The 12,194-nt window shown below is 38.3% G+C and overlaps 1 protein-coding gene across 1 annotated transcript; it reads right to left on the bottom strand.

The window, feature by feature from the left end:
* Positions 1–1,715: 1,715 nt before the first annotated feature.
* LOC121026436 (carboxypeptidase A6) lies at positions 1,716–9,589 on the bottom strand. The gene is made up of 3 exons (XM_040469290.1): positions 9,371–9,589; positions 5,271–5,355; positions 1,716–2,348 (listed from the first exon to the last, which is right to left on the bottom strand). Exons 1-3 carry the CDS (start codon positions 9,557–9,559, stop codon positions 2,161–2,163), a joined length of 462 nt encoding a protein of 153 aa, XP_040325224.1. The 5' UTR covers positions 9,560–9,589; the 3' UTR covers positions 1,716–2,160.
* Positions 9,590–12,194: the final 2,605 nt, after the last annotated feature.

Here is a 12,194-nt window from a genome sequence, read left to right as displayed (position 1 = left end):
CTTGGCTCCGGCGACTCCGTTCTGCTAATCCTCTGGTGGTTTTCTGGGTTATTTAGGCAGGTGTAGGTGGAATCTAAGTGATCAGCAGGACGCGCGGTGAGCCCAGCGTCCTCCTACGCCGCCATCTTCCGATCTCCTCCTATATCTTTTTCTATATCTTTCCTGAGAAAGGCTAATAATTTAGGACCTCAATTCTTTGAAAGTGTTTGTATTTCACCCTCACTTTTCATGATCATTTTGCTGGGTGTAGATTTTTAGGACAGAATGGCCCCTGAAAACTAAGGCATTTCTCCATTGTCTTCAAACTTCAGTGGTGCTGTTGAAAAGTTTCATGTTACTCTAGTCCTCTTTCCTTTGTGATCATCTTTTTCTCCCCCACTCTTTCTGGAAGTTCTCAGGCTCGTCTTTTCATCCTGAGAGGACTTGCGTTTCCTTCTACCAAATTCTTGGAGGGGATAACCAATCTTGGATTAGTCTGAATTAAATTCTTGGCTAGAGGTGCATCAGACCATTTAAGTAATCTGAATTTGGCCCACAAATTGGTGAGAACTGACCTATGATTCAGCTGTAGTTTCTCCCCTCTCTACTCTTGCCAAATTTTGAAATAGTCAATTGTCCCTTGAAGACAGTATGGGGGTTTATTTATAATTTACCCTTAAACTGAAGGTATAGCCCTTTGGAATCTTAGAATTCTGGTAGGAGGAGAATCTGTTATTGGACTTCCCACCTTGGAGTAGCCTTGGGCTTTGTTCTCTGTTCCCACCCTCCAAAATGCTGTGAAAATCAAAGTCTGCACTCACCTATCTTGACAGATGCTCTCAGGGTAACAGTGTACCACTTACCTTTCTGGGTTCCTGCCTTCACTCAATGCCTAACAGGAGGTTTTCTTACTTTCTTGTTTGATGTCTTAAAGATGATTAAAAAATTATATTTTGGGGCACCTGGGTGGCTCAGTCGGTTAAGTGACTGATTCTTGATTTTGGATCAGGTCATGATCTCATGGTCATGAGATTGAGCCCTGTGTTGGGTTCTGTGCTGACACTGCGGAGCCTGCATGGGATTCTCTCTCTCCCTCTCTCTCTCTCTGCTCCTCTCCTGCTTGCACTCTATCTCTAAAAATAAATAAGTAAACATTTTAAAAAATTATATTTTGTCCAGAAGTTTGTTATTTCCAGCAGTCCAGACACCTGTCCTGTCATATTCTTGAAAATGGAAATATCACTTAAAAAAAATTTTTTTTTGTTAATGTTTATTTATTTTTGAGAGAAAGAGACAGAGTGCAAGAGAGAGAGGGGCAGGGAGAGAGAGGGAGTCACAGAATCTGAAGAAGGCTCCCAGGATATGAGCTGTCAGTACAGAGCCTGACCTGGAGCTCAAACCCACAAACCTTGAGATCATGACCTGAGCCAAAGTCAGATCCTAAACTGACTGAGCCATCCAGGTGCCCCATATATCACTTTTCTAAGTCTCAATTTACTTATCTGAAAAATGAGGATGATAGTAGTATCTACCTCATATATTTGAGTAATAAATGAGATTATCAGTATAAAGTTCTTAACACTGTGTCTGGCACCTCAATTAATGTTTACTTCTTCCTTTTTTTTTTTTTTTGTAAATGGTATTCTCAGAGTCTGAACATGAATGCTTTATCTTGCTGTATTTTTATAGGTATATGAGGCACTAATGCCAGTGATGAAGATGTGAAGCACCTGAGGTCTCGTTAAGTTGTATATTTATTAAGAAATATAGTTCATTTGAAAAGTTTGTTTCAAATGAAAACCAAGAGATTACACAACATTCGTAGCCTAGATCTTAACTGAGAAAAGGAGATTTATTGCAGTGAAATCCTTAATGTGTACATTTCTTGAGACAATAGAGTTTCAAAATATCCCCTCTCCCCCTTAATCAAATAGAACTCTAAACGTATATAACATGGATGCTTCTCTTACAGCAAACTAGGGTATGTTCAATTTTTTTTTTTTTACCAATTTTTTATTGCCACAGAAATGTGAATTGCATGAGTAGGTCCTTTTAAAGTGCACAGATATGTTCATTCTAAGAAATTGCTCTTCTCTTTAAAAAAAAATTTCCCCCACTGCCAGGTGGCTCTTGCACAGAATTAGCTCTCTCTCTGGTGGTTGCCCTGACCCTTGGGCTGTCTCAGGGACATTCCTTTAGTAGGTGTATTGTGATGTTCTTCACAGCCAGCATGGTCTCTGTACAGGTCGGTTTGATGAGCATCTCTGGGAGTAAAAATCCAAAATGTCCAGTGTCACGAAGTTCAAAAGCAAATGTGTAGGGTATTCCATTTTTGTAGGCCCAATCCATTGAGCTACCAGAGCTCACATCTAAAAATAAAAAAAAAAAAAAAAAAAAAGAAGAGCCTCACTAAAGAGTCTGCATAACTTTCAAAGTTTATATATAATACTTGCTTACTAAGCTATCCTAAATCCTCACAATTAAATACTGTTTCAACAAGAATGATTTAACAGTGGTTCCTTGGCAGTGGGCTCATGGAACTAAAAATCCTACCGGCCATCATCTTTGAGGATCTAGTGTAAGTAGTAATGCTTTTCTAGTGTGATGATCTCAAGATTTCTCAGCCTCAATTCCAATAACATTTATCTCCACCCACACTTCAGCCCCCACCTCTCCCCCTCTACAAACTAATCTCTGGCTCAGTTTCTTTGCATTCACTCCTTGAGAGGAAGCTGGAGAAAGTCTTTGCTGTAAAATCACTCTAGTCACTGACAGCCTGTTCCTGGCTCCCTGGAGCCAGCTGCTCCAGGCTCCTTTTTCTAGACCTTCACTTAATGAACTTTTCTCACGCTCTTATGGTCCTGCCCTTCACTTTACCATTGTCCCCAGGTCCACACAAGGTAATCAGCCCACCACCTCCTCTACTGACGCCACAGCCCTCTGGCTTTCTTCCTTCCAGCTCAGAGAAGGAGAGGATGCTTGTTTTTTACAGGTGTCATCTTTTGATTCTATTCATCATGGTCTTCTCTGGTCTCTGGTCTTCTCTGGGACCTCATTTCATTAATTAAACCACCCTCTCTTGCATCTGCATTGACCACAATATTCAAGCACTGATTTCCTATAGCACTTCCTTCTTATGCTATATACCATCCTCCTTGTCTTGGTCCTTTTGCTTTAGAATGCAAAGAGACTCTATATATGTTGCCTCTGTATCCTCAGCCACTTTCAATCTGGTTCTTGCCTCTACTTGTCCATGAAACCTTAGTTCTTGAAGGTCACCAATGACAGCAGGCCTAATCTCCTTTCTTGTTATTGTTGTTGTTGTTGGTGGTGGTTTTTTTTCCCCCCCTCTCAGATGCCACTTTCAACCTCTCAACAACATTTAGCATAGCTGATAATCCACTGGCAACTCTCTCCTCTCTCTGGCTCTTGTGACCTCACATGCTTGTGAGCTTGTCGGCACAGAGGTGAAAGTGCAGGCATTAGAGGCAGACTAAGGGCTCAGGCTGTATGTATCCCACCACCTACTGTGACTTGTCTGAACCATAATCTCCTCTTTAGAAAAAGAGATTATAATACCTGCTGCATGGTGGTGTTGTGGAAATTAAATGAAATAATGTGCTAAGGGACATATGCCCCTATTATTTTGCATCTTGACACCCCAAAGTGCCTAGTATGTCGTTTTTTAGCATAACAGGCTCTCAATAATTGTTTAATAAATTTTTAAGAGAAGAATCTTTATATACTTTTTTCTTGAAATCAATATGATCCAGACTGACCTAACACTATTACTATTAAAAAATTTTTCAGAGCATGTTCATCTGCTCAAATAATACCACTTTTAATGCTGCTTCTGTCAGGACAAGTTAGAGATAGAATATTAAGTTAAGACAGTTAAATGACTTTGCTGTTTCTTAGGCTCCTCTTGCTTTGGTTAAGGACAAAAGGTAGGCGGTGGCTTCATTGTCCCTCTGGATTAGAGTACACTGGAACTGCAAACAGTGGTCATAGAAGCCAAAGTCAGAGTCAATATGTGCCAAGAGTTACGTCATGGTGATGTGACAGCCTCATTTCTATGGTAACAGATTGTTCTTGGTAAATATAATATCATGACTGTAACTTCATACCAAGCTTAAAAGGTGAAGTGTAAGATTTTTAAAAATTAATATTAAAAACTAATGTATATTATGGGGGTGATAATTAGGAATATGACTTTTAAAAAAATGCTATCTTTCCTCCTTCGGCATGGCCATACTGAAAAACAGTTCTAAAGAGGTCAGCATGAGACCAATGATCACAGACTTTGCAAAAAATTCTAATACTTAAGACATTCTCATTATTAGGATAAACTTACATGAGAAGCAATGTTAATTGACAAACCAAGCTTTTCTTCTGAAGGCTCAAGAAAGTGAGTGGTTAGGAATATAATAATGGGTAGGTTAAAGAAATCAAGGAGAAATTTCGTACTTCACTGAAAGCGAGATTGGGTGCCACTCTCTATACATACACATACAACCTGTGTGTGTGTGTGTGTGTGTGTGTGTGTGTGTGTGTGTGTGTGCATATGTAGACATTAAGATGTATATGATTTCATGCTAAATTTTCCAAGTCATATAATTAATGAATTTTAGAGTTTAAAAGACCATGAGAAATGACCTTGTCCAATCCCTCACTTAAAAGTGGTGGAAACTGAGGCCCAGGATTAGTATCTTGGCCAAGAATGTATCACAGTTAGCAGGAGAATTAGGACTAGAATCCATGTCTTCTGATTCTTCAAGTTCTTTCCATATACCCAGTTGTTCTTTCTTTCATATAAAGTAAGAAATATTTTAATTACCTTTTAAGGGGAAATTCAGCCTTAGGTGTTATGTAAAAAACAGAATTTCCTAACAAGAATGGTGGAGGAAAGGAATAAAAGGGAAGCTCTTTTAGGGCTGAGATATTACTTCATTACCTTCTCAAGGCCCATTTCCACCCTTATAGTAGTTACAATTGCTTAAGGAGCCCACTTGGGCACTTTCTACTGTCGTAAGATCTCAATTCAGCTTTGTAGTCATTACTACATGCTTAGAAAATTCTCTGCTTAGAATTTATTTAAATTGGTACAATGATTTCTGTCATGCAGTGTAAAACTAATCAGATATAAACTCCCTCCATCTTCCTTGGCTAATTTGGTTGTCAAAAATTTCTCTTTAAAGGAGAACACACTTTCTGTTTTTTTTAAAGGGAAGTCATTATACAGGATCTTGGTTCAAGAGATGATTCTAAAACAAAATACACAGGAAACTTACACAATGTGCTGGAGGCAGGTCCATATCTATATTGTACCCCATATACCGACCGAAGTGCATTCACAGCTTTATAAGCTGCAGATTCCTGTGAGGGAAAATGGAAAACTTCTATCACTTTCCATCACTGCATTGAAACCTTTGGAAACACTGGCATGTTGTCTGAGCATTATCAGTCATCAATTTGGAGAGCAAGGTTGGGCACATTAGGTAATAGCTATGTTTAATAATAATATTATTCTTTGGCACGTGCTGCAGTTTACAGCGTGTTTTGGAACACATCATTTGCTTTGACTGATGCTCACAGCAGACCAGTGATCAGTAATATTTCCACTTGACAGACAAGAAAAGAAAGGCTCAGCAAGGCTGGGATTACATGGCAAGGAGCGGTTAAGTACCCATATCTTCTGATGCTGATTTAGTGTTCTGTCGTCTTCACTTTTATTCAGAGGCACTTATTTTTATAAATTACAAAATACTTGATAGGGAAGAACGTCAGTCTTCCTCAAGGCTACATATGCAGTGTTTAGCAATGTGCCTGTGTATAACAGATGCTTAATCAATATTTCTTGCATGAATGTTGAATAAGCATAGCTCTGCAAGAGTATCAAGATAATCTTATTGATCCTTAAGTACATACTTCAGTGGCTATGTACAAGGTATTTAAAGCACATTTGCATCAATTAAGAAACCCTTTAGTTCAGGAAGAGTGACTTCTCTTATGCTATTCATTTATCCCCAGGGGAATGGGAATACAATTTCAGAATGCTCCATGACTTCTAAGGTTACATACGCCTCTGACGGAGCTCAGGTACTGCTAAGATGTAGAAATTCTGAGGTGGAACTGTTCCAATCAATGCCAAAAATCGGAAGAATAATCAACACAACAAAACTACTAAAAGGTGAATATTCTAACATGAACTGAAAGGATACGGACTACACTTCAAAACATTTTCAAATGGTATAGCAGCATTAGTTTCAATAAGGAGTCAGAGAAGTATTGTATGACCAGCAAGAGGAAAAGAAGTATGTTGAAACCAGTATACAACTCTCCCGTTTCAATTTGCCTATGAATAATTTAATACATCAGTTGAAGTACTCTGGGCAACATGGTGCCGTGTGTTGGCCTTGGCTGCAGCTTGCTGTCCTCATTCACCTCAGGGATGAATAAAGCAGCCTCTGCAGCAAATGCCACTTGTTGTGGATATTAAGGGGCCAGGCTCCAGAACCTGGCAGACAATTTATTATTGATCTCACTGATGATGAATTTCTCCTCTCAGGAGCCAACAGAGAAGGAATGTAAACACCCTAATACCAAAAACCTTTATGGAGAATGTTCTAAGATTTTAACATCTTCTCCAATGGTTTTAGCAATATTCCATGGCAAGGGCAGATATTTCTACATTTAGAAGATTATTGCATTCTGCTGGTGGGGAGAGTTTTGTTCCTCATTATTCCAGAGGACTAAATTCCCACCCCGAAATCTACTAAGAAAAAAAAAACACAACCTCTTGGCCTCTTTGCAAAAAAACCATAGGCATAGCTTTAGCCTTTTGAGCTCCCTGCACTTCTGCCACTCAGGTGCAGGTGCATGTTGGTGAGAGGTTTAGATAGGATCATTCCACAAAAAATGAAAACTTCATAACATTTTCCAAGAATTATTTTCCAGGGTTGTGTAGCTAGACACCTATTTGAAAGAGTTTAAGCAATTCCTCCTTTCTTTATTGTTTCCTCTTTCCACTTGTCCCAGGCCTCACTTATTAAAAAAATTTTTTTTTAAATGTTTTCATTTATTTTTGAGAGAAAGAGAGAGACAGAACGTGAGCAGGGGAGGGGCAGAGAGAGACACACACACATGAGTCTGAGGCAGGCTCCAGGCTCTGAGCTGTTAGCACAGAGCCCAACATGGGGCTCGAGCTCATGAACCGCGAGATCATGACCTGAGCCGAAGTTGGAGGCTTAACTGACGGAGTCACCCAGGCGCCTCCAGGTCTCACTTATTGAACCTCAGCTAAATAAGGCTTATTTTTTATTCCTTTTTTTCCCTCTTCTTTTCTTTCTGAGAATGTGTGAGTGAGTGGGGGAAGGGCAGAGAGAGGGGGAGAGAGAGAATCTCAAGCAAGCTCCATGCTCAGCGGGGCTTGAATTTATGACTCTGAGATTATGACCTGAGCTGAAATCAAAATTCGGATGCTTAACCAACTGAGCCACTCAGGTGTCCCCAATTATTTCCATATTTAAAGCAGCTTAATGAATGACCTAAAAATGTTAGCAGAAACACAGACTCTACCATATTGATGGAAATGTTTTTGAACAATTTATTAGAATTTAATGGTTTCTGGTTAACATTCAGAGACTACCTAGTTTCTGAGAATTTTAATCTTGGCTGTAATGACTTAGCTTATATGTAACCTGGTAACAGGATTTCTCAACAGTGGCACTATTGACAGTCTGGACTAAATAACTCTGTGCTGTGGAGGCTGTCCTATACATTTAGCAGTATCCTTGGCTTCTATCCTCTAGATGCCAATAACATCCTCCAGCCTTGTTGTGACAATCAAAATGTCTTCAACCTTGTTCAATGTCCCGTGGGAGGCAAATTCATTCTTGGTTGTGAATCACTGATCTACTCTTTATACCACAACATCCAACCTAAGACAAAATTAAAATAGGCTTAACTTCTGATAGCAAGCTAAATTCAAAATATGGAGAACATTCTCATGTAATAGATTTAATATATTGCATACTCCACATTATCTGTTGTGAGAACATAAATAGACATTGTGCCCAATTCAGAAAGGGGTGAATATTTGCCTAGAGAAGCTTTGTGTGATACAGGGTGGTTAAGCTGTCAAGTTAACAACAACAACAACGACGACGACAACAAGAAGTCTGTTGACACGGAGTAGCTGAAGAATAGCATTCTTAAATAGAACTACCATCTTTACAAAATTTCTCAAGAAAGAGAATTTGCTCAGAATTCTTGCTTGGAATGCCAAGAACAAAATTCCTCTTTTGGACAGAATACAAGCCTTCCCTCGGGCCTTCTTCCTCATGTTCCCCATTCCTTCCAGGTCCTGGACACCTAGATCTGGGATTCCTGCAACTCCAACCAACTGGTGAAGGATTTAGAGTTCAAGGTATAGGAAGAAAGGGGGTGCTTGTCTTTTATCAAAGCTTTTAATTCAAGTTTAACATCCACATAGAATAATATAACAATTTTAAGTTTATAGCTCAATGAATGATCACAAATTGCACACATTCATATAACCAGTATCCAGGTCAAAGAATAGAACATCAACAGCAACCCCAAAGCCCTCTCCCCTTTACCTCTTCCTTCTTCCTCACTCCTCACACTATATATTAGTTTGACCTAGTTTTGAATTTTATAGACCTTTAGAGGCTATTGGCTCTGAACGAGACTCACTTTACAAAGAATTTTGCCCTACAGTGGATAGCTTGTTGGGTTTCTGAGATGAGGAGAGAAAGAAACTCTGCTTAATCACTGACAAGTATTCTAATGCCTGAAGGGCTGTTCATTCTGAGTGCTAACTTGTCAAATAGATGCCCAGAGACTTAGTACCATTAAGCAAAGAGCGCTTATAAATTAAAACTTGCTTTTAATTAATGAGAGTCAGACCATAATTTATGAACAATTATTTACTCAATAAAATTAATTATAGCCCTGAACATGTGACTGAAGCTGTAATACTAATCAAATCCATCCTGACACTTTCCGTATAACCTGTGGTAAGAATGTAAATCGGTTTGAAATGATTGCATTTGAGAAGCAGCACAGCATGGCAGTCAAAAGCGACAATGTTGGAGCTAGATTTGGGGCTGGATCCTGGCTATGGCTCTTAGTAGGTGTATGTTGTTAGTCTAATTGCTTAATTTCCATAGGTTTCAGTTTCCTCATCTGTAAGACGGGGATAATAATAGTTACCTACCTCATATAATTATGAAAAATGAGTCAATACATAAAGAATGCTTATTAGCATAAACACAATATGTGTTTGCTATATGTCATTACTGCTTAGAACCATGTTAGTGTTAGAAAAGAAGAAAGCTTGACACACACATATACATGGTCAAAACCTTACCACACAGCTGAAATTGGGGATTGTTGCATATTTGTAAGAATAGGGATATAGCAACATCTGAGCATATGCATGAAAGGAGAGGTAAGCCCTAATGTGCTTCCTGTGTTTTCGGAGGAAGGTGGCTACAGCTTTCACTTCCGGCTCAGATTCTGGGAAAGGTCCACAGTAGGTATCATCGCAAGGGTGCATAGAAGCTCCTTCATCTGTAAGACAGAAAAGAAAATGGGGTGAGGGAGTGGAGAGACAAGAAGCAAGAGACACAAATGAGCATCGTTAAACTGATTTTTTTTTCTTTCATTTCTATCAACATATGGTACTATTAAGCAATTCATCTAATTTCTCATTTATAGGAATCAGTTTTGAAAAATCCAGGGTGGTTCAAGCTTCAATGGCCTGAATAGGAAATAAGTACTGATTTTTTAACTGAGCCTGCATAAACTACTCTAAAGGGATGACTTTGTCAGTGAGAGACTTAATTCTTTATGATCCTCCAGAGCAGGTAAGGCTCCTGTTGTTATACCCCACGGCACCCTGCACTTTCCCTCTGTAACACTCGACATACTTGTAATTAGTCTGCAGTATTTACCTGTTTAGCATTCAACCAATATTTATACTGTTCTAGGTGCCTGGTATTCAATAAAAAACAATACAGAAAAAAAACCCCTGCTCTAATAGAAACTACATTCAGTCTGAATTCTTTATTAAACTCTAGGGCTCTGTGAAAGCAGGAACTGTGTGTCTTCAGCTTGCTGGGCACCTGCAACTAGAACAGTAGTATGGCAAATGTTCAACAAATATTTGTTGATAAGTGAATGTCAGATCAAAAGAAAAGGCTAGCCATCTGCACAGGTGTCTGGTAAGATACACACACTGATTAATCAAGAACATGAAGGCAAGACAGAAATAATTCCACAAAACATGCCAAAACAATTTCTATTACATTTTTAGGTAAGCAATATACAAACTGGTTTTGTAAAATGCAAGAGGCTTCTCCAGCTATCTTGGGGGTAAGAATTTAGTTAAGAAATCCTCAACAGGGGCGCCTGGGTGGCTCAGTCGGTTAAGCACCTGACTTTGGCTCAAGTCACGATCTTGTTTGTGGGTTTGGGCTCTGCATCAGGCTCTGTGCTGACAGCTCAGAGCCTGGAGACTGCTTCAGATTCTGTGTTTCCCTATCTCTGCCCCTCCCCCACTCATGCTCTGCCTCTCTCTCAAAAATAAATGTAAAAAACCCGAAAAAAATTTTAAAAAATCCTCGAAACTTAAATTTAATAATTTTTGAATTAACAAATATATATCCCGTAGGTCTATGATGGGGAGGAAGGAAAATAACATTCACTGTAACAATCACAAAGTAGTAAAGTCCCAAGACATTTTTACATTTAGAAAGAATTACCTTTTCTACAGTTATTTGCCACTGGCCATGATTAGCCCTCCCAAAAGCCCTAGAAAACTGTCTTTTTCCATAAACAAATGGGAAATGTCTGGTGATTCTGTGAGATAGTCTAATTCTACTCAATATGAAAAGGTAACCAAGTCAAATCAGGATAAATCTTGAGGTGATTAAATCTAGTTTGTGTTACAGGTGAGTTAAGATGGGGAATTTATAGCAATTGTGGTTTTCCTTCTTTGAGTCTAATTCTGGACATGCCTTAGAAGCAAGTGGGATATGGATGGAACTCAGAATATAATATGAACACTATAGCTGATACTCTGAAAGGTACAGGACAAATAAAGGGACATTTGAAGAACACTGATGTAAAGCACTGGAAAGGAGAGATCACAGACTGAGCAACTAATTCCAGAAGGAGCAAAACTAATGATCCAGAGAAGAAGGATTTACAATAATCCTAATAAATATTCTCAAGGGCATATAGAAGGGCATTGGATACATTAATCAGGGACAAGAAGTTAAAAGTACCAATCAGATTGAATAGAAATAGAGAACTTAATTCATGGGTTGAAAGAATACAGTTGATGAGTGAATTAATGAGATGGAATATGTTTTGAAACATTCCCAGAAGGCATCAAAAAAATGAAAGAAAAATTAAAGGAGTATGAAAAATAGAATAACTGTCAACATCTGATTAATAGAGGCCCAAGTAGAGAAAGAAATAAAAGCTAAATACTTGAAGAACTGCTAATTGAAAATTTCTTACAATCAAGGAAAGGTTGAATGGAATTATTGTATACAAAACAAGAGAGATAAAGAGGAAATGTGTCAACACTTTGACACACTAGGTTGAAATTTAAGAAAAGAAAACAATTCCAGAGAGAAAGAAACAAGTCATCTATAAGAAAAAGGGATTAGATTCACATTTGACTTTTTAATAGCAACACTAGAGTAATATTTCCAAAGTATATTTATAAACACATATATACTTATTGTTCTTACATTTTTATTTATATATTTAAAATTAATTGTTTAAATTGAAGTATAGTTATACATATGCTATTATATTAGTTTCAGGTATACAACATAGTCAATGGACAATTATATACATTATGAAAAGCTCGCCACAATAAGTGTAGTTACCATGGTCATCATAGTGTTATTACAATATTACTGACTCTATTCCCTATACTGTATGTTCCATTCTATGAAACTTATTTGTTTCATAACTGGAAGTTTGTATCTCTTAATCACCTTCACCTAGTTTGCCCATCCTCCACCCACTCCTTTCTAGCAAGGGCCAGTTCTCTGTATTTATGAGTCTCTTCTGTTTGTTTTGCTTTTTAGATTCCCCATGTAAGTGAAATCATGTTATTTGTCTTTCCCTGTCTGAATTATTTCATTTAGCTAATACCATCGAGGTTCATCCAT

Source organism: Herpailurus yagouaroundi, unplaced genomic scaffold, assembly GCF_014898765.1.
Source record: "Herpailurus yagouaroundi ecotype Mexico unplaced genomic scaffold, PumYag 99371, whole genome shotgun sequence".
In the NCBI taxonomy this organism is placed as follows: domain Eukaryota; kingdom Metazoa; phylum Chordata; class Mammalia; order Carnivora; family Felidae; genus Herpailurus; species Herpailurus yagouaroundi.
This window is presented reverse-complemented; position numbering and strand designations above follow the sequence as displayed.